The following is a 26,123-nucleotide window of genomic DNA, read 5'->3' as shown; positions in this document are numbered from 1 at the left end:
CTGTTGAGTCTGTCCCATCTCATAGTGACCCTGTATAGGATTTCCAAAGAACAGATGGTGAGTTTGACCTTGCAGTTAAGTACTGATGCTGCAGCACCACACCAGGACTCCTTGGTGATAATTGTTGTTGTTAAGTGCCATCAAGTCGGTTCTGACCCATAGCGACCCTGAACAGGGTTTCCGAGGTTGTAAATCTTTACGGGAGCAGAAAGCCTCATCTTTCTCCCACAGAGCACCTGGTAGTTTCAAATTGCTGACCTTGCAGTTCGGAGCCCGATTCGTAACCACTACGTTACCAGAGTGCCTTTTGGTGATAATAACCTACCTGAAAAAGTGGCATCAAGTACATTCTAACTTCTGACAACATGGTGTGTGTCAGAGTAGAACACTGCTCCATAGGGCTTTCAAGAGCTGATATTTCGTAAGTACATTTTTCTTCAACACTCTTATGGATAAACTTATATCTTCAGTCATTCCATTAGCAGCCAAGCACATTAACTATTTACACCACTCAGGGACTCCAATAACCACATACTTATGTTTTATTAATGTCTTGTGACATTTCTGGTGTGGTGCTGTACAATAAGCACTGGACTGCTAGATTGGTTTGGACTGCAAGATTGGTGGTTCAAACTCACCAGCTGCTCCCAGGAAAGCCTGTACAGGGTCAATATGAGTCAGAAACAACTTGACAGCATTTAACAACAACATTACTATGATTTAATTTTAAATTAAATCACTAAGTGTGTTTTACTCAATACAGTATGTGCCTAATGAGAATGCAGATAACATCCTATAAAATGGCGTGTAGTATTGTCAGAACCTGTCTGACTTCAGGGGGCACAATACAAATCAAGACCCCTTAGGAAATGGAAGTCAAACATATCGCCACACCAGCCATTCTCCCCATGACGCTCTCTGCTTCTGGACTTGATAATTGGTTGCAATGACCACACAGAACTTATAGACAATACTTATGGTTTCGTGGTTTAGTAAGACGTAAAAGGGTACAACTCCAGATGGAGATCAGAAAACATACAGCTGAAGACAGCTCTTCAGTGCAGGACGGCTCTCTCAGCTCCTCTCTGCCACACACACCCTCTCTGCCCCCTCAAGAGAGACTTCTTTTCCGGTCCTGGTATTGTGAGTCTGTTACATCAGGGCTAAGAAGAGGCCTGTCCTGGGGCTCTGGAAAGAGGCCTGCTTGACTGAGAAGAGTGTGCATGGCCAAGAGAACGGCCTGCTTGTTTGCATGGCTTGAGAGGAGCTGAAAGAGCTGTCCTGCACTGAAGAAGGGAGGGATATGTTCTCCTCTTGGAAGAGTCTTCCAGACTTTGCCTCCTTGCGCCTGATGGGGATCCTGAGTTGCAGCAGGTTACTTGCTGAATACAGCACTTGGTTATAACAATGGTCTGTGAGTTCTGTGGGCCACTGCAGTGACTTATCTGGCCCAGCAGAGAAGCAGATAGAGAGTGCCTTCAGGGAGGGATGGCTAGTTTCAGAACTGGCAAAAATGCAGAGGATTGAAGCTGTGTCTGACCCCTTCCACATGGAAATAAGCTGTGTACTGATGACGGTTCTCCTCATTCCTCCTGAAGTTAGAAGGCTCTGATGCTACTATTACTGCTGCTGTTTTACACACTCCAATGGCTTCTTGAAATCACGTACAAAATTTGCCTCTCTGAAGAAGGGTATATAATACTTGAGCAGCTTCCACCTTCTCCTTGTAGTCTTTTTCCTTAGGTACTTCTTATGAGTGTCAGATGGATGCCCTCCACCTCAGTCTCTGCCCCCATCACAAGACAGATGAGCAGGAGCACAGCAGGATAATCATGGGACTGCTGACTGCAAGGTCGGCAGTACAAACTCACCAGCTGCTCCTTGGAACTCCTATACAGGGTTGCTATGAGTCGGCACTGACTCGACTGTACTTAACAACAGCAACATTTCTTACTGCTGGTGGTGCAGTAGTTTACACACTCAGTTGCAAAAACTGGAAGTTCAGCAGTTCAGACCTACCAGCTGCTCCACAGAAGAAAGATGAGGCAGTCTGCCTCAATGAAAATTTACAAACCTATAGGACAATCCTGTGTGGTGCTGTAAGATAAGCAGTGAACTAACTGCAAAGTCAGCAATTTAAACCTGCCAGCCGCTCCTCAGAAACCCTATACAGGGTCACTATGAGTCAGAACCAACACAATGGTATGTAATAGAAACACATCAGGCCAGTTTGGAACTGGCTCTGGTGGGACCCAACAAGTTGTTGGTCCCAATGTCACTAGTTCATATTCCTCTTTGCATCCTATCATGCCTTGCTTCCATACTCTTCTCTATGAGCAGTGGGACTCAGAAGCGGAGTAAGAGTGATCCGAAAGGTTCAAATGTCTTTGTCTTGTTTCATTTCCAATTAGGTGGGGAACTTTCAGCGACAATTAGCTGAGGCTAAGGAAGACAACTGCAAAGTCACAATCATGTTGGAGAATGTGCTGGCTTCTCACAGTAAGATGCAAGGCGCTCTGGAAAAAGTACAAATAGAGCTTGGGCGGAGGGATTCAGAGATTGCAGGCCTCAAGAAAGAAAGGTACCTGAGATTGTTTTTCTGTCCTTGACACTCCTGTAGCCAGGAAATGAAGTCACTTTATGTCGCTTTCTTTGTGAAAGACTTGTAAGAAGTATTCAAAGAATTAACAAATTCAGGGAAATCTCAATTTAGATACTGACATGATTTTCAAAAAAATTAAAATTTTCCTTGTGGTGTGAAGAATTAGGTGTCCTAGAAATTCATCTGCTACAGTGCTGGTTTGCCCTTGCTATTTTCCTTACTATTGAAACCTAATTCTGCCCTTGGGTATACAGTCATTGTCAAGATTGTTGTTGTCAAGTGCCGTCGAGTCAATTCTGACTCATAGCAAGCCTGTATAGAATTTCCAAGGACCAGCTGGTGGGTTTGAACTGCTGGCCTTGTGGTTTGCAGTCCAGTGCTGATCCTACAGTGCCACACCAGAAGTTCATTTGTCAAGGGAAGTGAAACTAAATGCCTGCTTTCGTTTGAATTATTTATCCATTTATTAGTATCCTGTTTAAGATTAAGAGTTAATTTCTGTGACTCATTGTGAGAACTCTGTCTAACCAAGTCTTATATGTTAACTCCTTTGACTAAGTTTCAAAGACTACATAAAAATTTCCATTTCAGATTATAGAACAGGTGAGCTGAGTTTAATATGGCCTTCAAAATTGTATTGTAGTATGTGTGTTAGTGGTGCATACTGTGGAAAATCAAGTTGTATTTTCATCATTTTGCTTATCTTTATTCTCTATATTGTAGTTGTACATTACCTCTGAATTTAGGAAACAATTAAGGGGAATGGATTTAAGAATACTGATTATCATCACAATAAAATTCGAAGTGACTACTAGAAGCCTTATACAGGGTTGCTATGAGTTGGAACTGACTCAATGGTACTTAACAATAAAAACAGCATTGTTTTTAGAAGTTAAATTCTCAGTAGCAACCCAATCCATGTGGTGGTGGTGGTTGTTAAGTGCTGTCAAGTCGATTCCGACCCATAGCGACCCTGTATAGGGTTTCCAAGGAGTGAATGGTGATCTTGAACTACTGACCTTGCTATTCAAATGACTTTGCAGTCTGGCGCATTAACCCACAGTGCCACACCAGGACTCCATGAGCATAGTGGTTATGAATCGGGCTGCTAACCTCTGGGTCAGCAGTTCAAAACTACCAGCGGAAGAAAGGTAAGGCTTTCTGCTCCTGTGAAAATTTCCAGCCTTGGAAACCCTGTACAGGATCACTGTGAGTCAGAAGTGACTCCACAACACATAACCACCTAATCCATGTGGAGGTGATTAATTTTTGTTTTCACTAGTGATATATTCTTACTGGTATCAGAGTATCCCATAAGTTAGCAAAAGGTATTGAGAGCCTAATGTATCAAGCCAAATAGAATCATAGATGAGACAAGGTATTTAATCCTTAAGAGTCCTAATATACAAACCTCAAGAGGGTACTGATTGTCATCTCCTAACTCTTAGCTGTTCTGAGCATCTATTTGCTCCTACTTATGATACTATTTTCACTATTGAAAGATTCTCTGGGCAAATTATTGAATGATGTAGAAAGCATCAAGAGAAGATGGAAGGAATACACAGAGTCACTGGACCAAAAGGAAATGATTAATGTTCAACCATTTCAAGAGGTAGGATATGGTCAAGAGCCAATGATACTGAAGGAGGAAGTCCAAGGTGCATTGAAGGAATTGGCAAAGAACAACGCACCAGGAATTGATGGAATAAAAATTGAAATCTTTCAAGAAAGTAAGGTGGCACAGGAGGCACTCACTCATCTCTGCCAAGAAATTTGGAAGACAGCTATCTGGCCAACTGATTGGAAGAGATCCATATTTGTGCCCATTCCAAAGAGAGGTGACCCAAAGGACTGCGGAAATCATCGGAGAATCTCTTTGATACCCCATGTGAGTAAAGTTTTGCTAAAGATAATGCTACAATCATGCATTGACAGAGAATGTCCAGAGGTTCAAGCCGGATTCAGAAGAGGCCATGGAAGGAGGGATATCATTGCTGATGTCCAATGGATCTTGGATGAAAGCAGAGAATATCAGAAAGATGTTTACCTATGCTTTATTGACTATGCAAAGGCTTTCGATTGTGTGGATCATGACAAGCTATGGACAACATTGCGAAGTATGAGTATTCCAGAACACTTAATTGTACTCATGAGGAATCTGTACCTTGATCAAGAGGCAGTTGTTTGAACAGAACATGGGAACTCTGAATGGTTTAAGATGAAGAAAGGTGTGCAACAAGGTTGTTGTATTTCACCATACTTACTCAACCTGTATGCTGAGCAAATAATCCAAGAAGCTGGGTTCTATGAAGAAAAACATGGCATCAGGATAGGAGGATATGCAGATGAAACATCCTTGCTTGCTGAAAGTGAAGAGGACTTAAAATATTTACTGATGAAGATCAAAGAGCACAGACTTCGGTATGGATTGCATCTCAATGTAAAGAAAACAAAAATCCTTACCACTGTACCAATAAACAACATTCTTATCAATGGAGAAAAGATTGAAGTTGTCAAGGACTTCATTCTTCTTGGATCAACTGTCAACATTCACAGAAGCAGCAGGCAAGAAATCAAATGACGTATTGCATAAGGCAAATCTACTGCACAAGACCTTTTAAAGGGTTGAAGAGCAAAGATGTCAGCTTGAGGCCTAAGGTGTGCCTGACCCAAGCCATGGTATTTTCAATAACCTCATATGCATGCAAAAGCTGGACAGTGAATAAGGAAGACCGTAGAAGAATTGATGCTTTTGTTATGGTGTTGGAGGAGAATATTGAAAGTGTCATGGGCTGCCAAAAGAACCAATAGATCAGTTTTGGACGAAGTGCAGCCAGAGTGCTCCTTAGAGGCCAAGATGGCCAAATTTCGTCTCTCATACTTTGGACATATTGTCAGGAGGGACCAGATCGCTGGAAAAGGATATCATGTTTGGTAAGGTAGACAGTCAGAGAAAAAGAGGAAGACCCCCAATGAGAAGGATTGACCAAGTGGCAGCATCGATGGACTCAAGCGTGGCAACAGTAGTGAGGTTGGCCCAGGATTGGGCAGTGTTTTGTTCTGCTGCGCATAGGTCACTATGGATTGGAACCTACTCTATGGCACCTAACAACAACAACATGACACTATTAGTAACTCTCAGGCACTCCATACCTAGACGATTCAATGCTATAACCACTTTTTTGTGCTTCCCATCTTTAGGTCTTTAAATCAACAGAGGGTGCAGAAGCTAGAAGCAGAAGTGGACCAGTGGCAAGCCAGAATGCTGGTTGTGGATGCCCAGCACAGCAATGAGGTAGAGGCCAGGTTTCCAAAGATGATAACGCTAAATTTTTAGTTTTAATGGGATATTGGGTTACATTACTGTTTCGGAAAAATGGTATGAAACACTCAGATAAATTTCCCTTTCATTCAAGTCTGAGTTTTGGACAATGACATATTTACCTATAGGAAATGGGCCTGTAAGCTTATAGTGAGTCATTTATTGGCAAGTCAGGAGCACAACTATGCTTAACTTGTAGTCTACATTGTTCTTATATGTTGATGTATAAATGAGTGCAGAAGTTAAAGGACTTAGAAATAACTTTTAACCTAATTTAAAAGTAGCTAAAATGATCCCACAGTTAATAAGGAGACAGTCACGTTTATTTGTGGGTTTATGCATATGCACAAATAGATGCATCTATACACATAAAACACAAATGGGTTTTTCATATAAATTAACTCTTTCTGGAAGACTATACAAAGACCAGTTGTCAGTTCTTCTCTCTTGGGAAGGTCAGAGAGTTAGGGAGGGGAGTTCTGACTAATTTAAAATTAATTCTACTTCCAGAGCTCTCTAGTGACCAGTTGAGCATATCCTTCCCATTGCTTTCAAAGCATATCCGTAGGCAATGTCTGTAGTAAGTTCTCACATATGAGGGGCTTCAAAAAGTTCATGGAAAAATTGAATTAAAAGATAATGAAAAATTTCCACTAACTTTCTGAAGGCCCCTTGTTTATTTGAGGCACCTGGAATTTTGGTTCTGGTTCCAACTTACTGTTGTTTCAATTGATACAGTGAAAAGAATGAACATACGAGCATAAGTCCGAAAGCGTTGCTATAAAGCCTCAGAAAACTTTAATAAAATATCAAAACGTGAAGCTCTTGGTTCTTGTCACATCCTCCATCTAAATCTCTGCACCTCTGAAGGCAGTGATTCCGTCTCTCCAGTCCTTCCCTGAAGGACTCTGTGCTCTTCCATTTGCTGTTGCTGCTGTGTGCCGTCTAATCAGTTCTAATTCATAGTGACCCAGTATAAGGGTACTGAGAGTGGCTGATGGAACTAAGCTGTTGACCTTGTGGTTAGCAGTCCAGTGCTTATCCTGCAGCACCACACCAGGGCTGGCTGTAGGATGTGTCACGTCAAGATGGCAATTTTGTCATCCTCAAGAGACTGAAATCATGTTTCATTTAAATACTTGAGTTTGGGAAACAAAATGAAGTCTGAAGGGGCAAAATCTGGGCTGTAGAGTAGATGGGGTAACGTTTTCCAATGAAATTCTCTTAGCTAGCCCTTGTTACACTTGGAAAATAAATAGATACAATGTCATGATGGAAAAAAATTCCTCAACACAATTTTCCTGGCCTTTTTCTACCAATGCAGTTTTCCGTTTTCTTAATAAGTCCTCAGGCTTGCCTGTACCCTTTGAGAAAACCTATCTAGATTGTTGTTGTTGTTAGGTGCTGTTGAGTCAGCTCCGACTCATAGCGACCCTTTGCACAACAGAGCCAAACACTGCCCGGTCCTGCGCCACCTGCACAGTTGTTGCACTTGAGCCCATTGCTGCTGCCACCCCTTTGGAATCCCAAAAACCAGTCATCATACTCTTCAGAGCTGTCCACCCTGCCTTGAATTTCGCTGGCCCAGCAGATCTCCTCAGAACTACTATTTTTATTGGACCTTTTTTTGAAGGCACCCTAAGGAGAGTAAGACCCATGTACCTGTATTATTGGGAGAACTTGTCTGCATCCTTCCACTGATCAGAGACATGTTTAAACATGTTATATTTAGAATTAACTGGAACCTCCAGTAGCAATACTTTTTGACTTAGCCTCATACAGTATTATGGATTCTTGCTTCTGTTCCTGGAGAATTGGAAATACTTTTCTCTCTTTCAGATGGAACCTCTACAAAAAGCTATAGATATAGCTAGAGAAGACAACAGGAAACTGGCCATGAGCCTGGAGCAAGCTCTCCAGACAAATAATCACCTGCAAACAAAGCTTGATCATGTTCAAGAGAAATTGGAAAGCAAAGAACTTGAGCAACAGAATTTGGAAACCTTCAAGTAAGGGCAGTGTAGTCACAGTGATATTAGGGAAGAGCCTTTGGGAGAGTGAGTTTGGCTCATAAACTAAAACGCCTTTTTCCTTCTACTTTGAAGTGGTACTCCCAGCAGAGCTGTTTTATGGAGCAGGACTTGGCTGAGCAGCAGCAGACAACAGCTGGCTGGGGTGTACTCATTTGGCTCTCCTTTCCAGCTCTTCCCTCATCCAGTACCAAGCTTCTTTGTATGTGGTTGGACCCAAATGTAAAGATAGTGATTGGAAGGAACACTCACATGTTTCTGCCAAGCTTTTTCTATCAACAGCTTTTGCATCCTGTAAAAGCATGATTTGGATAAGGAATCATAGCAGTGAGGTGAAAATTAATCATTTGCAGATGTGGAATGACTCCATCTAAGCAGGCGTTAAGCCATTAGTTGTTTTTAGTTTTGACCTGCAATTATCCAGGTCAAATCCATCAGTTCAGGTCAAGGCCCTGAAGTTATGTCTGCAGCAGTCTCTAGGTCAATAGCATGTAGACATGGAGCAAATAACATTAATAAGATTGCATGGAATTATATGCCCAAAGGAAATACCATATGCACCTGGCTCTTTATTCTTTTCTGTTATTGAACATGTTGATACAGGAGAAAGGTGTAAGCTAAAACAAATTTTCTCTGTGTAAATTTCATGGTCTGGTGAACTGTTCTTTCCTCAAAACTATTCACTCTTGGTTAAAATAAAGTTATGTTTACATAGTGGTTGTCACTATCATTTAAAAAAACCTTTCAATGTCTGTTTAGGTAGTTACAGTTTAGATGATTGTTAGTTATTATAAACCTTGAAAATTCTTTATGTGACCACCAGATGAAGTCCCTCCCATTACTGCCAAAAAAATTTTGATAAGTTCATTTCAGAGAAAACAATGAGGTGAGAGTCAAAGTTTCCTTGCAGCCTTTGCTAGGAGAATGAGAATTTACATTTCTGCCACTGCTAATAATAGTTTATATTTTGATTAAAGGTTAATGATGCTACTTTACCTCTTGAAATTATATGCAAAATTGTACTTACAATTCTGACGAAAAAGCAAGTTTGGGAGATTATGTTTTTGACATGTTGAGTTTGAGATGGAATTATTTAGTAGACGGTTTGAATTGTAGGACTCGTTATGAAAAGAGGTTGGGAATCCATCTGGACAAATAAACCTACTGACCAGGGAGAGGAAAGTACATATAGAAGGACCACCTTTGAAAATGAGGCTGAAGGTTCCTCCTTTAAACCCAGAGGGAAGGATGAGAAAATGGATGACTATTTAGAGGACTGTTAGGGAGCTGGTGTTGGATGGTCTAATATTTTCTTCAGAAGAAAACAGCAGTTAAGGCAAAGTAATTGCATAGAGTGGAGATAAGAAGAAGCTTGAGGAGAGACAAGAAAATGAGGAAGTTTTAGGATTAAAATGATAGTGATGACAACGACAATGATGATAGAAGCTAACAATTGCTATGTTTTCACAAACTGTGTTGGTACTAGAGTGGCACTGCAGGATAAGCACTGGACCGCACAGTCAGTTTGAATTGAATCACAAGGTCAATGATTCAATCTCACCAGCCACTTCTTGGAAACCCAATGTAGGGTTGCTATGAGTCAGAACCAACTCAGTGGCACTTAACAACAACAACTGTGCTAAGCACCTCAATGCTTTATTTCCTTTTTACATTATTTTCATATCTAACCCAGTGATGGTACGTATTGTTAATGGTCCCATTTTACAGATAAGCAGAGTCATGTAAAAATGGCATACCTGCCCAGTATCACACATCTTGTTGGAGCTGGCGTTTGGTGTAGGCAGCAGTAAGCTGACTCCAAAACTCAGAGTCTCAGTTCCTTTGCTGTAATAAACACAGTCAATTTAAAGTCAGTGTGTGAAGTATATTAAGAAAATCAAAACATGCTCTACAAATAATAGTTTTATTCCTTTTATAGTTCTCCATGTATTTTACCCATTTTTTAGAATGGGGTTCTACCCCCATTCTCATGGGGAAGAGTGTGGCAATGTGGTGGGTCACCAACCAAAATTATCTCTAGTGACACCAGGACCTCCATCCCTTCATACTGCACCACAAGCCTTTGGGCCAGGTGTAGACCCCTCATGTACTGGCTGAGGGGGGAGGGAGAAGGACCGCTGCAGACACCTTCTGCAGGTCTCAGAGAAACTCAGGGCACACAGGCCAAGAATCCACAACAGAGCAAGAGATGGTCAGGAGGAGAGAGGGGAGAAGGAAGATTTCACTGGCATGGCAGATGTCTCCTAACCTTTGGAAAATGCTGGAAACTAATGGGGCAGTCGTTCACGAGAGCCCAAATATGACCTTGAATATATCCCAACTGAATTTAGAGATCATCTGAAGAATGGATTTGATATATTAAACACTGAAGACTGAAGACCAGAAGACTTGTGGGATGACATCAAGAACATCATACATGAAGAAAGCAAAAAGTCATTGAGAAGACAAGAAAGAAGGAAAAGGTCAAAATGGATGTCAGAAGAGACACTGAAAATTGCTCTCCAGCGTACAGATGCTAAAGCAAATGGAAGAAATGTGGAAGTACAAGAGCTGAACAGAAAATTTCAAAGATCAGCTCGAGAAGATGAAGCCAAATATTACAAGAAAATATGCAAAGATCTGGAGTCAGAAAACCAAAAAGGAAGAACACGGTCAGCGTTTCTCAAGCTGGGGGAACTGAAGAAAAAATTCAAACCTCGACTTTCGTTATTGAAAGATTCTCTGGGAAAATTATTGAATAATGCAGAAAGCATCATGAGAAGATACAGAGAGTCACAGAAGATACACAGAGTCACTGTATCAAAAGAAAATGGTTAATATTCAACCGTTTCAAGAGGTATCATATGATCAAGAGCCAATGGTACTGAAGGAGGAAGTCCAAGGTGCATTGAAGGAATTGGCAAAGAACAACGCACCAGGAATTGATGGAATAAAAATTGAAATCTTTCAAGAAAGTGAGGCAGCACAGGAGGCAATCACTCATCTCTGCCAAGAAATTCGGAAGACAGCTATCTGGCCGACTGATTGGAAGAGATCCATATTTGTGCCCATTCCAGAGAGAGGTGACCCAACAGAATGCGGAAATCACCTGACAATCTCTTTGATATTCCATGCGAGCAAAGTTTTACTAAAGGTAATACAGAAATGGCTGCAAGCATACATTGACAGAAAACTTCCAGAGAGTCAAGCCAGATTCAGAAGAGGCCGTGGAACGAGGCATATCATTGCTGATGTCCGATGGATCTTGGCTGAAAGCATAGAATATTAGATGTTTCCCTGTGCTTTACTGACTTCGCAAAGGCTTTCAATTGTGTGGATCATGACAAGCTATGGACAACATTGCAAAGTATTGAGTATTCTGGAACACTTAATTGTGCTCATGAGAAATCTATACCTGAAGCAGTTATTTGAACAGAACATGGTAACACTGAATGGTTTAAGATGAAGAAAGGTGTGCGACAAGGTTGTGTTCTTTCACCATTATTCAACTGGTATGCTGAGCAAATAATACGAGAAGCTGGGTTCTATGAAGAAAAACATGGCATCAGGATTGGAGGAAAACTCATTAACAACCTGCGATATGCAGAAGAAATAACCTTGTTTGCTCAAAGTGAAGAGGACTTAAAACATTTACTGATGAAGATCAAAGAACACAGCCTTTGGTATGCATTGCCTCTCAATGTAAAGAAAACAAAACTCCTCACCACTGGACCAATAAACAACATTCTTATCAGTGGAGAAAAGAATGAAGTTGTGAAGGACTTCATTCTTCTTGGATCAACAATCAACACTCACGGAAGCAGCAATCAAGAAATCAAATGACTTATTGCATTAGGCAAATCTGCTGCACAAGACCTTTTTGAAGTGTTGAAGAGCAAAGATGTCAGCTTGAGGACTAAGGCCTGACCCAAGCCATGGTATTTTCAATAACCTCATATGCATGCAAAAGCTGGACAGTGAATAGAAAGACCGTAGAAGAATTGATGTTTTTGAGTTATGGTGTTGGAGAATATTGAAAGTGTCATGGGCTGCCAGAAGAACCAATAGATCCCTTTTGGAAGAAGTGCAGCCAGAGTTCTCCTTGGAGGCCAGGAAGGCCAAACTTCGTCTCTCATACTTCAGACATATTGTCAGGAGGGACGAGTCACTGGAGAAGGATATCATATTTGGTAAGGTGGAGGGTCAGAGAGAAAGAGGAAGACCCCCAATGAGATGGATTGGCCAAGTGGCAGCATTGATGGACTCAAGCGTGGCAACGGTAGTGAGGTTGACCCAGGATCTGGCATTATTTCCTTCAGCTGTGCATAAGGTCTCTATGGGTCGGTACCGACTCGATGGCACCCAACAACAACAACAACAACAATGGGGCAGTCACACAGTAAGTCTTTATCAGCAAAGTCAGAATTTGTGAATGCTGAAAGAAACTGGCAATTGTTTGAATCTATGATTTTTAGCCTTTTTTGGAGTCACGTATCCCTTAAATCTATGCATACTTCCACATAGACACACTATATTTTGCATATCATTAAAGGGAACTTAGGCATCCTCAGAAACCTATGTATGGATCCTTACCAAAGAACCCAAATTCAGAGTGCTGATTTAGTAAAAGGGTGATCTCACTTAAAAGATAAGGAAACAGAAATTTAACACTTCGGGAGTAAATAGTTGATAGCAAAAAGACAGGGCCAAATAAAATACCTTTTATAGTAGAACTGCTTCCTCTTGTACATTACAACTTAATGTTGTTTTTTTACTCTTTGGTTGCATCTCTTTATATAGAATGAATTTTTGTTTTGTTTCATTTTTAATGCTATCAGTAAAAGCATGTTTTTTAGAGTTTTGTGGATTTTTTGTCTTCTGTTAATGAACTCTGGACCCGTGAGGTGTAGCTGGTGACTGATCTCTCATTTGTGTGCAGAAACCTCACATCTTTGGAGATTTACACTTTTGCCTCTGAATGTTTGTCTTCTAATATGTCTGCAGGTGATTTGTCATTTGTCTTCTTCAAAACAGGGAACAGATGGCTGAGGAGTCTAAAATGGAGGCTGAATTACATGCTGAACGCATAGAAGCACTAAGAAAGCAGTTTCAAACCGAGAGAGAGACCACAAAGAAAGCGGCACACCGGGAAACTGCTGAGGTATGGAGCTCAAGGACCTAAGTGTGTACCTTGAGAGCCAACGAAGGGATTTCAGAGCAGTCGTTCTCTGACTCTCCTAAAGCCCCTGACCAGCAAGTCAGATGTGATTGAGCCATCCCTGTGCTGGTTGTAGAACAACACACTGCCGAAGAGTTTCTGATAATGTACAGTCTCTGCTCAGGATGAGAGTTTTTCCATCCTAGAGTGGTAACCAAGTATGGATAGAGGACTAGACTACCATCTTTTAGAGCTATCAGATCCCTTGTCTCCTCAATTTACCAATCTTGTGCAAATTATTCATCTACCTTTTCCTGAGTTGTTGCTAAGTGATGTCAAGTCAGTTATGACCCCTAGTAACCCTGTGCAGGGTTTCCGAGGAGTGGCTGGTGGATTTGAGCGGTTAGCATTTCAGTGCTTATCCTACAGCCCCACACCAGGACTCCCCCTTCTTCCTGAGAGGCACATACAAAAGCAGAAATAAGGTTCTTTCTCTGTCTAGTGTGTGTTAAGTGAACCCCCTTGTTTAATTTGGATCTCCACTTTCAACATGAATGAAGTAGGGAAAACAGAAGAGGAATGTTCTTGTTTTGCTAGAGGTTGCATATAATTTTGAAGGGATTCCAAGTAAGGGAAAGGTCTTTCATGGTAGTCTAGCCAAGTGATAAAAGAAGGGAAGTTTAATGAAAACATAGGATTAACACTAGCAGAGATGACAGGGCTGGACACCCCATATAAGAGGATGAGCAGCGCTCAGTTCGAGAAGTGAAGAGACTCTTAGAGCAAATGAAAAGGAGGCTCAGTTGACTGGGAATGTCAGAGAAGTGGTTTGGTTTGATGAGACCAACTGGTAGATGGCCTTGACTACTAGATGTTACATGTGGACTGTTAAGTAAACATGGATCGCCATAGATTCCTGAGCACAGGGGTGTTGTGGTAGAAGCATTGGTTGAAGAAGGTTAATCTGATGACAGAATAAAATAGGAGAGAATGAAGAGAAACAGGAAGCATGGAGATTCAGGAAGGCTCAATTAATTTGGGCATTTGATGATTAAGGTCAAGCAAAGTAGTTTTGTTGAAAATGGAGATTAAATCAGAAGAGACTTTATTAGACAAATCACCAGATGCTAAATGTTATATTGTGACCAAAAGACAAGGAAGAATTAGTATAATTCCAGGACTTGTGGGGAGGGACAATTTGTCCGTATTTTGCCACATTTGGTCCAATTTAGCAATTATCAAAGACACTGTTCACAAAATCAAGTTCAACTAATGGTATATAGGACAATTTTGTAAATTGGAAAGCACTATTTATAAATATGTTATCTAAGAAGCAAATGTGAAAGGTAGAAGTTTTGTAACATAAAAGGGGGAGTAGTTAATCTTACATTCCAGAAACAGAGGACCCTAAGACCAGCAAGAGAGAGGGGGCATGAGCAGAACGCAGGACCCTACCCAGAGAAGTATCGACACCAGAGATGGAGGCAGAGGTGACGGCATGGAGAAGTAGAGCAGCTGAGAACTCTAGACTCATGGAAAGAGAAAGGCAGTGTGCTGGCAGCCAAGAGGGTGGCTTGCAGAATGTGCCCTTTGGTTGTTTAAGTGATTGTATATTCCTGAGTGTTTTTGTGTACATCAAAAAAACAAAAAGAAACACCAGAGAAAATAGAAGCAAATACTGTTAAATGCTGATGTATGGAGGGGATGAAACAAAATACTATATGATGAGTGCAAAACTGATGTTCTCCAATGTAAACTAGCATTCAATTCACAATAAAAGCTTTTTTAAATAAAAAAGAAGAAGAAAATGTGTACTGAAATGTAGAAGGATTCCTTTAGTCATAGACAGTTACTCAGAATATTTGAACACGAAAATCCCTTTAGCTATAATGAGTGCCGATTGTGGCCTTGTGAGCATGGCCCCAGTAGAAGAGTTCGCTGCAGGATGTGCCTGGGTGCATTAAGAGCCTGCCTTGCTTTACAGACCCAAGATTCCAGGATTTGAGTCCCACCCAGTTCTGACTCCTGGAGACCCTGTGGTGTCAGAGCAGAACACAGGGTTCTCAATGGCTGAGTGTTTGGAATTAGGTCATGAGTCCTATCTTCTGAGTGGGCTTAAGCCTTCAGCCTTTTGGTTAGCAGCTGAATGCGTTAACCATTCACCAATCCAAGGATGTCCTCTGCTCCGTACTAAACTCCCAAACAACCCACTGTCCTCAAGTCAATTTCAGCTCACAGTGAACCAATGGGACAGAGTAGAACTGCTCCACAGACAGGGTTTCTGAGGCTGGCCATCTTTACAGGTGCAGCCAGCCCCATCTTTCTCCTGGTGGGTTTGAACCACAGAATTTTACCTTTAGCAGCCCAGAGCTTTACTCACTGTGCCATCAGGGCTCCTTGCCACTTAAACCAAGAAGCTCACTGCCATCAAGTCAGTTACAACTCATAGTGACCCTATATCGGCTTTTCTAGGCTGTAATACTTCACAGGAGCAAAAAGCCTCATCTTTTCTCCTGCTGGGCAGCTGGTGGGTTTGTACTGCCGACCATGTGGTTAGCAGTCCAATGCTTATCGTACAGAACCACTGGGCCTCCTTTGCTGCTTACTAGCGATGTGTTAATTTACTAAATGTGAAAGTGACTTGGCTTCTGAGTCTCGGTTTCAGCAATCATAGTATGGAAATTGTCACAGATATTTTCCTGGTTTGTTTTTGAGGATAAAATTGGAAACGATATGTAATACAGTTTTTACAATATGGAACACAATAAGAAACCTAGTAAATGACAGTTGTCAGGACTTACCCAGGTTTAGACAAAGCTGTGATTGATGTAACAGTGAATTAATTAATGGGAATCTGTTGTGTTGTTAAGTACCCTTGAGTCACTTCTGACTCCTCACAACCGTGTAACTAGCCTTGTGGTTAGCAATCCAGTGCTCATCCTAGAGCACCCCAGGACTCCTGGCAGGAATTTAGTTACCCTAAATGTATAAATGACTAAAAGTGAAGTGCTGAAGTTAGGATTTAAAGGAAGGAATTAGTCAAGAGAAAAGGTACAAATAGCCTTGACTTCATTGTTGGATAATTGCAATGCGCCCCCACCTTGGAGACCCCATCTTCCTATCTGCTCTATGAGTCCGAGTCAACTCAAGGACCAGTGGGAATGGGCTCTCCCTTTGCAGCAGCCTTTTCTTCATACCATTTATGAAGAATGGTATGAAGTAGCACTGCTTTCAGGGTATTTTAAAAGACAGCGGATTCTCTCAAATTCTTTTAAGTAGTCATGATACTATTTCTCCACTAGAGAATTTTATAATCCTTAAAAATAAAAGGTAATATTTTTTAAAAAACACATGCTCTGATAGTCAGTAACTGTCTAGTATTTATATAAAATACTATATAATTTGGAGTCCTGGTGTGGCACTGTAAGATAAGCACTGGGCTGCTAACCACAGCTTGGCAGTTCAAAGCCACCAGCCATTCCTTGGAAACCTGTACAGTCAGAACTGACTAGATGGCGCTCAACAACAACAATCACATGATTTGTTTTTAGTTCTCCTGATAAATCCTGACCAATCCCTGTGTGCCAGACTGTGTATTACTCTTTTCATTGTTAAGTGCTGTCGAGTCGGTTTCATAGCCACACTGTATGGGGTTCCCAAGGAGCAGCTGGTGAGCTTGAACCACTGAACTCATGATTAGCAGCAGTCCAGTGCTTATTCTACAGCACCGCACCAGGAAGCCATTTATTCTATACATTTTCTTATTTAACTGTTCATCTTATTTGACGAAGTAGGTTATATACATGCTTTTCAGATAACAAACTTAAGGCTTGAGGAAGTAAAATTACCCCAGATTGTTCAGCTAGTAAGAGGCAAAACTGAGATTTGAATTTAGGTTTTTCTGACTCCAAAACTATGTACTTAAAAGAACAAATGATGAGTATACATTTATATTTTTAATCTACTCTAAAAAAGATATTGGGAATGCAATGGGTCCAGAGGATAAGTACAGGTTGGCAGTTCAAGTTTACCAGCTTCTCCGCAGAAAAAAAAGATGAGGCTTTCTGTTTCCACAAAGATTTAAAAAGTCTCTGAAACCATATACAAGGTGGCTATGGCAACAACAACAACAAAAAGAGATTTTGTTCTTTAGTTTTAACAATTGTGAAAATCACTTGAACTTTTGTGCTCAGACAGACATTATTATTATTTCTTTACCCTCTTTTTGAAAAGAAAATATAGTGACAGAACTGAAAATAAGCTTCTCTTGCTGACTGGAAGGTAAAAATGTCCTAATTTGTCTTTTGTGTTCCATAGCTGAAGAAAGCCCTTGATGAAGCCAACTTCAGATCAGTGGAAGTGTCCCGGACCAATCGAGAGCTGCGACAAAAAATAACAGAGCTGGAGAAAACCCTGAGCAGTAACAAGGAGAAAATGAAGAACCAGAAGGCCCAAATTAAGCATCATTTGTTAGCTAAGGCGAATAATGCTCAGAACATAGAGAGGATGAAGGTTGTATCAGAAACCATAGATTTCCCCTCACTTCCTGAGTGTCTGATGTGTGGGAGATAGGCCTCAGGGACTGACGGCAGGCAGCAGGTGTCCTCTAAGGATCCTAGCCTCTCCTAAGAAGTGGACAGAATGCCTCTGGGGGATTGTCTCTAATTCAGCCATAGGTGATGTGTTAATGTTTGGTTTCCTGTTAGCTGCCAGTGTCACCTTCTGGGATCCCCATCTTTCACGTCCATGTTTACTGTACTGGACTTTGTACTGACTGGATGGGAAAGAGACCCCAACAGGAACTGAAAATACTGGGTGTTACATGGGATTCTGTCTGTCAACCTATATAGGCAAAACCAAGCCAGTTTTCCACTGATCATCTTTTTATGTTATTTCCACATGTACTTCAGCAAATAGAACAAGAACTGAGGCAAATGGAGCTAATCAAGGATCAGTATCAGAAAAAGAACTATGAACAGGTAGGTGATTTCTACAAGCCCTGTGATTACCATTCACACAAAACCTCAAGTTTGGAAAAGTTCACCACAGATTTTCCTCTTTGTGCCTTACCAGTCACTGAGTATCCAGAAATTTGTATCTGAGATGACCAACCTGCAACAAGAGATGCAGTTGTTGGCCAAGAGCCAGTACGATGCCTCGGCACGGAACAAACAGCAAGAGATGCGGCTGGAGGCAGAGCGAAAAATAAGGCAGGATCTAGAGAATCGGTGCAGGGTAAAGATTTCTTAAAATCCATCTTGAAGATTGTCAGCAAATGGCAGGTCTCCAAACCCAGCCGTATAGTACCAGATTTTTTAGGTGCTACAGAATTAAACATAAATTTACAAGTTTATTTAGCCAAATCCTTATAATTTTGTCCAGCAAGAAGTCAATGAGCCCTGGGGCACAGTAGTTAAGTGCTTGGCTGCTAATCAAGAGATTGGTGGTTCAAATCCACCAGCCACCATGTAGTAGAAAAATGTGGCAGTCTGCTCACATAAAGGTTTGTTGTTGTTGTTAGGTGCCATCTAGTTGATACCAACTCATAGTGACCCTGTGCTCAACAGAACGAAACACTGCCTGATCCTGAGCTAACCTCACAATCGTTGCTATACCTGAGCCCATTGCTGCTGTCACTGTACTAATCCATCTCATTGGAGGTCTTCCTCTCTTTCTCCGACTCTTCACTTTACCAAACATGATAACCTTCTCCAGGGACTCATCCCTCCTGATAATATGTCCGTAGTATGAGAGACAAAGTCTGGCCATCCTGGTTTCCAAGGAGCATTCTGGAATCCAACACAAATCCAACACAGATTGGTTTGTTCTTTTAGCAGTCCATGGTACTTTTAATATTCTCCTCCAACACCATGACTCAAATGCATCAATTCTTCTACAGTCTTCCTTATTCACTGACCAAATTTCACATGCATATGAGATTACTGAAAATATCCTGGCTTGGATCAGGCGCACCTTAGTCCTCATCCTGACATCTTTGCTCTTCAACATGTAAAAAGGTCTTGTGTAGCAGATTTGCCTAATGTAATATGTTATTTGATTTCTTGCCTGCTTCTTTCATGATGATTGAGCAAAATGAAGTCTTTGACAACTTCAGTCTTTTCAGAGACAACTGCCTCTTGGTTTCTGTACAGGTTCCTCATGAGCACAATTAAGTGTTCTGGAATACTCATTCTCTACAATGTTGTCCATAGCTTGTCATGATTCACACAATCTGAGTCTTTGACTAGTCAATAAAACACAGGTCAATATCCTGTATTCTCTGCTTTCAGCCAAGAACTATCTGAAATTAGCAATGATATCCCTCATTACATATCCTTGTCTGAATTCAGCTTGAACCTCTGGAAGTTCTTTGTCAATGTATGGTTCCAGTCGTTTTGTATTATCTTTAGAAAAAAATTCTTGCGTGCGATATTAATGATATGGTCTGATCTGCTCTCCATTTGGTCACCTCTCTTTGGAATGGGCACAGATATGTATCTCTTCCAGTCAGTTGGCCAGGTACCTGTATTCCAAATTTCTTGGCATAAGTAAGTACCTCCAGTGCTGCATCAGTTTGTAGAAATATTTCATTTTGTATTCCCATCAATTTCCAGAGCATTGTTTTTTACAGTTGCTTTCATTGCACCTTAGACTCCTTCCTTCAGTATCATTGGCTCTTGATCATAAACTACCTCTTGAAATTACTGAACATTGACCATTTCTTTTTGGTACAGTGACTGTATATTCTTTCCACCTTCTTTTAATGCTTTCTGCATAAGTCAATATTTTGCCCATAGAATCCTTCAATGTTGCAAGTCAAGGCTTGTATTTTTTCTACAATTCTTCCAGCTTAATAAATGCTGGTTTTGGTTTTCTAACTCCAAGTCTTCACACATTTCTTTAAAATACTTGACTTTGTCTTCTCAAGCTGCCCTTTGAAATTTTCTGTTGAGCTCTTTTACTCATTTCTTCCATTTGCTTTAGCATCTCTATGCTGGAGAGCAAGTTTCAGTGGCTCTTCTGACATCCATTTTGGTCTTTTCCTTCTTTCTTGTCTTCTTAATGACCTTTTGCTGATCAAGAACATCTCCTTTATGATGTTCTTGATATCATCCTACAACGCTTCTGGACTTCGGTCATAAGTGTCTAATACATCCAATCTGTTCTTGATATGGCCTCTAAATTCAGGTGGGATATGTTCAAAATCATATTTTGTCTATTGTGGACCTGTTTTCATTGTCTTCAGCTTCAGCCTGAACTTGCATATGAGCAATTGATGGTTTTTTTCATAATCTAACTCTGACCTTGTTTTAACTGATGATATGAAGCTTTTCCACACTCTCCCACAGATGTAGTCAGTTTGATTTCTGTGTATTCCATCTGGTGAGGTCCAGGTGTATCGTTGTCTTTTATGTTGTTACAAAAGATATTTGAAATGAAGAAGTCATTGGTCTTATAAAATTCTACCATGTGATCTCCAGCATCATTTCTATCACCAAGGTAGAATTCCAACCACTGATCCTTCTTTGTTTCCAATCTTTGCATTCCAGTCACTAGTAATTTTCAATGCATCTTGATTGCGTGTTTGAATAATAATATCGGAATGAAAAAGTTGGTAGAATTCTTCAATTTCATCATCACTGGCTTTAGTGGTTGGTGTGTAAATTTGAATAATAGTTACATTTACGGGTCTTCCTTGTAGGTATATGGGTATAATCCTATCACAGACAGCGTTGTACTTTAAGACAGAGCTTGATATGTTCCTTTTGATGATGAATGCGTCACCGATCCTCTTCAATTTGTCATTCCTCTCATAGTGATTGTGAGATTCAAAACTGTCAGTACTAGTGCATTTCAGCTCACCAATGCATAGGATATCAATATTTATGCATTTCATTCCATTTTTTATAGTTTCCAATTTTCCTAGATCCATACTTCATACAGTCCATGTTCTGATTATTAATGGATGTTTACAGCTGTTCCTCTTCATTTTGAGTTTTGTCCCGTCAGCAAATGAAGGTCCTGAAAGCTTTACTTCATTCGCTTTATCATGCTCAACTCTACTTTGAGGAAACTCTACTTTGAGGAAGCACCTCTTCCCCAGTCGTGTTTGAGTGCATTCCAACCTGAGGGGCTCATTTTCTGGCACTATATCTGAGAATATTCTAGTGCTCTTCATCATGCTTCAATACTCAATATGCTGACAGTGTTCCACTGCTATTCATAAGGTTTTCTGTGGCTAAATATTTAGATGTAGTCCATCTCTCTTTTCTTCCTAGTCTGTCTTTGGTAGCTCAGCTAAAACCTGTCCACCATGGGTAACCCTGCTGGTATTTAAATACCCATGGCATAGCTTCCAGAATCACAGCAACACGCAAGCTACTACAGTACGACAAAATGACAGACGATTACAAAGTTCTCTAGACAACTATATTCATCGAAGACTTCCATGGACTTATGGGTTTCAGGGTGGTTGTGTCGAAGGAGACGTGTGTAAGTCCTTCGATCTAGCTCACCTGTTCTTATTCCACACTAACTTTTTTCAGTTTATTCACTGTTGCCTTGGAAACTGTAGGGCCATTTTAATCTATCTTTCTATAGTTTCACTATGAGTCAGAATCAACTCAGCGGTAACAGGGTTTAAGAATAATCCTGTATCTTGAGTATGGCAAGTGTTCTTCATTTTCAATTTAATAAAATAAAAATAATTTTAAAGGAACAGTTATAGCTCACACATGCAAAATGTTAAGTGCTGTCTAGTCAGTTCCAAATTCATAGGGACCCTGTATTAGGTTTCTGAAGAGCAGCTGTGGGTTTGAACTGTTGACCTTGAGGTTAGCAGTCCAGTGCTTATCCTACAGCAACATACCAGGACTTCTCACATACAAAATTGTTAAGTGCCGTCGAGTCAGTTCCAACTCATAGCAACCCTATATAGAGTTTCCTAGGAACAGCTGGTGACCTTGAACTGCCAGGCTTGCAGTTCACACGACTTTGCAGTCCAGTGCATTAACCCACAGCGCCACACCAGGACTCCACATACAAATTTGTCATTGTGAAGTGCCTTCGAGTTGATTTCGACCTATAGCGATCCTGTATAGGATTTCCGAGGAGAGACTGGTGATCTTGAACTGCCAACCTTACGGATCAAAGTGACTTTGCAGTTCAGCACATTAACCCACAGCGCCACACCAGGACTTAAAATAGCAGTTACTAAGACTTGGAAGCTGAATTTCAGAGTCTTTTAAGAACTTAATACCCCTTGGTTCTTTCCTAGAACAAGATGCAGCTGTGCTATTACAGGAACGTTTGGAATCCAACCTATTTAAATACAACACCATTGTGTCACTGAAAGTGACCCATTGTGGCACTGTAGGATCAGCACTGGACTTTTAACCACAAGGTTGGCTGTTCAAGCCCACAAGTCGCTCCTTGGAAACCTGATACAGGGTCGCTGTGAGTAAGCACCGACTCAACAGCACTTAACAACAACAATAACAAACATACATTGTAGGTTAAATGGAAACCAATGTTTTCTACCTTTTACTTCAGTAGCACCTGAAGTTAGTATCCCATCATATTTTTATAATTTGGTTGCCTGTTTAGGACAGTGTTACGGCTTTTTGTTCTAAATAGTATATATTGGAAGCTTGTAAAAATCTTGGCATCACATTTTCAGGAATTAGAAGAAACTGTCAGGCACCTGAAGAAATGTAAAGAGGCAACAGAGAATAAACTGAAAGAAGCCAGTGTGGAATCAGAACAGGTGAGCTTGATCGATGAATATAAAAGCGTAGAAACGTTTCCTTAGACACAACCATCCTGAAATCCCCAAATCCATGTCAAGTCTTTGATGAACATAGCTGTCTAGAGAACAACAGGTAAAGCAGTAACTTAATAGCTTACAGTCATTATTGTAAAGAACAATAAAGTTTAGATTAAGATTCTATGTCTTCATGATAAATAGAATGCTAAAATAGAATGCTAACAAAATTTCTAATCCTGAAGTCCAAGTTCCAGCCACTACATATAAGCATGGGAAGACTTTGATATGTGTGGGTTTAATGCATTATTGTTTGACATGAACTGATGAAAATAGAAGCTCTGGTTCACATCAATAGCTAAACGTATAAGGTGGTTATTGTTAAGTGCCGTCAAATCGATTCTGACCCATAGCAATCCTGCATAAGATTTCCGAGGTTGTAAATCTTTCTCCCACTGAACTGCTGGTAGTTCACACTGCTGACCTTGAGATTAGCAGCCTGATTCATAACCATTATGCTACCAGAGCTTCTTAAAAGTATAAGGTAAGCGCTATTTAATATGTGAACTTGCTTCCTGTGTTCTAATATCTTAAAATCTATTTGAGGGCAGGTATTTACAATCAGAAATTTATAGGGCTGAAGAGGATCTTCAAGATCATTAGTCCACCATGATCATCCTTCATTTTCCAGAGAAGAAAATTGAGATTCTTAAGCTTAAGGTATCACAGTGACCTTAGTGCAATTCACTATGATTGGTCTCTTATAGCCGTTAAATTTCATGATCTAGTAGGACTCTCAGAATGCTATTTAGAAAGAACTTGGGCTCTGGCAAGCCTGAGTTTGAATACCAACTTTGACACTATCTGTGTACCCTTAACCCACCAGCTACTGTATCCCTAAATAGCTAATCCAAAAGAGACAACAAGTAAACAAACTCAGTGCTACAGGATTGACTCTGACTCAGGAGTACCTACCACTCTGATAGTCTAATAGTTAGCTCGGAATAACTTCCAAGAGACTTTGGCCCCCTTCTCTTTCACCATACGATAGGAAACATGATGTGCTATTTCAACTGTCTTTCCCTCCAATGCCGCTAAAGTGTGCTGGAGAAAGGTGGGTTTGGAGTTTGTTGGAGTGGAAATGTAGCTATCATGTAGGATGCACAAAAAGACATGAAAAATATTTTAGCTTTTTAACTGTCTAACAGTTAAATGGCACTAGAAAAGGAGAAATCTATTTCTCATAGTTTGTATTATGATCTGGCTAATTTGGGACAAGTACACATGGTATAGGAGTCCTGGTTGTGGCTCTGTGGGCTAATGTGCCAGACTGCAAAGTCATTTGAACCGCAGGTTTGGTGGTTCAAGTTCACCAACTGCTCCTTGGAAACCCTATACAGGGTCACTATGGGTTGGAATCGACTCGACAGCACTTCACAACAACAACGCATGGTCTAAGTACACAGCCATACATATTTATTGTTATCCCAGACACCCTACTAGGTGCTGGAGATGCAGAGTGAACAAGGCAGATGAAGCCCCTGTTCTCATGGGACGTGCTTTCTATGGGGCAAGGGAGAAATATGCCTACTCTGAGACTTCAGAGTCAAAACCCAAAACCCTGTCAATGAAACATAAACAATCAAAGGAGAGAACCAGTCATTTTACTTTTTATTATGGAGCTGGTTTGAAGGGACTCGACCAGAACTTCAAAATGCCAACTCCCCAGAAAATGCTGGGTGTCTATAATACCTTTGTCAGCTAAATGGATACTAATCCAGATTGTCTTCAAATGCAGACTGTGTGTGAGATCGTTTTCAGCTCTTTGACAGATAATCTGGAAGTGTGTGCTTGGGAGCTAAAGTGGAAGTAAAACACGTTGATTATAAAGGAAATAAAGACTTTTAAACTAGTGCGTATGATTTTTTAGTACTTCCCCCTTTTAGCCTAATAAAATGCACAAAAATATCCAGTCTTTACAGAATAGGAATTCTGGAGATGTAGTTAGTATTAGAGAACAGAGTTAAAAACTAAAATATGATTTGAGCCACCGCATTCTTAAGAGAACTTCATGTCAACACTTTCATTTTTAATGTCAACTCATAGTTTCATTCTCATATGATTTTTCTTGGGGGTGTTCTCTCTTACCTCTTACCTCTCTTACCTTGTAACTGTTGTGTTTTCCTAGCTTTTAATAATGGCCATTTTATATGTTCAGATAACAGCTAACCTAGAAGAAGCTCATCGCTGGTTTAAATGCAGGTTTGATGGTCTACAACTTGAGCTAACAAAAAACCGGTTGCAGAGACTTCCCCGAGAAGACAAGTGGCAGGAAGAGGTAAGTTAAGTAGACGTAGCTACATTAAACGATTTAGATTTGCTTCTTCTTAGATTTCTAATTACAGAACTTTTCTCTTCATCCACTATTCTCTCCACTGATATTTAGATTTGTGTAAGGAAACCAATGAACTAGTTTTTGTTTTTTTCAAGTTTTACCTCTCCCAAACTGTTTAGATTAGAACTATGTTGATGAATAAATGACTTAGAGATAAAAGAAGTCCTCATCTGGAGAGTTCATTTTTAAACAGTCGGCACTGGGCGTGTTTTCTTTCCAACAGGACCAAGATACAAGGCACAATGTCATGCCCAACCAGTCTGCTCTGCATCGATGGGAGACTAAACAGAATCTGAGGTTGGTGTCTAAGAAGTGCCATTCTGAGATAGAGAGGAAGTGATATCCCTGACCGAGGAGCATCTCCATTTATGACTACACCTCCATGATTCGTGAGCCCAACAACAAGGGCTGGCTTGCTGCTACAGTTATCAAAACGTGAAGCCTTTGGTGTGAGCTGAATGAAGATCATGGGCCCGCGTTGTCCTTTTTATGAACTTGTTCATATCAGTACAGAACCACCCCATCTTTGTTGTCCCTCTCCCCTCTTCCACTCAATAAATTTATATTAATTTGTTGTAGAGTTTGACATACCATGCAAAGTTATTATCAAAAAGCAATTAGGAGGCACTACGTGATGCTGTGATTTTGTTTCAATGAATGTCCTATTCTAACATCCAGTAGATAATCCCTGGAAGAAGATTCTAGGGATAGAACCACCTGGAAAATACTCAAACTCTTCATTCTTGTAAGTGCTTTTCTGTGCTGGGTGATTACCAGTAATTTTAAGGTCTCAGGGATTGCATTTACAGTTTCCTTTATCATTTAAAAATAAGTTAATTGAATATTGTTGTTA

General features: G+C 40.5%; 1 protein-coding gene across 1 annotated transcript in view; it reads left to right on the top strand.

The window, feature by feature from the left end:
* Positions 1-25,610, top strand: part of CCDC150 (coiled-coil domain containing 150) — a 78,016-nt gene extending 52,406 nt beyond the window's left edge. The window contains exons 18-27 of the mRNA XM_006862015.1: positions 2,412-2,581; positions 5,804-5,897; positions 7,764-7,933; positions 12,989-13,115; positions 17,430-17,624; positions 18,023-18,091; positions 18,186-18,347; positions 22,792-22,878; positions 25,094-25,213; positions 25,494-25,610. Coding sequence (XP_006862077.1) covers positions 2,412-2,581; positions 5,804-5,897; positions 7,764-7,933; positions 12,989-13,115; positions 17,430-17,624; positions 18,023-18,091; positions 18,186-18,347; positions 22,792-22,878; positions 25,094-25,213; positions 25,494-25,610 — 1,311 coding nt within the window. The remainder of the gene's footprint in view (positions 1-2,411; positions 2,582-5,803; positions 5,898-7,763; positions 7,934-12,988; positions 13,116-17,429; positions 17,625-18,022; positions 18,092-18,185; positions 18,348-22,791; positions 22,879-25,093; positions 25,214-25,493) is intronic.
* The last annotated feature ends 513 nt before the right edge of the window (positions 25,611-26,123 follow it).

This window comes from Chrysochloris asiatica, unplaced genomic scaffold (genome assembly GCF_000296735.1).
Source record: "Chrysochloris asiatica unplaced genomic scaffold, ChrAsi1.0 scaffold00045, whole genome shotgun sequence".
NCBI lineage: Eukaryota > Metazoa > Chordata > Mammalia > Afrosoricida > Chrysochloridae > Chrysochloris > Chrysochloris asiatica.
The sequence above is the reverse complement of the archived record's forward strand: the minus strand, read 5'-3'. Positions and strand labels throughout refer to the sequence as shown.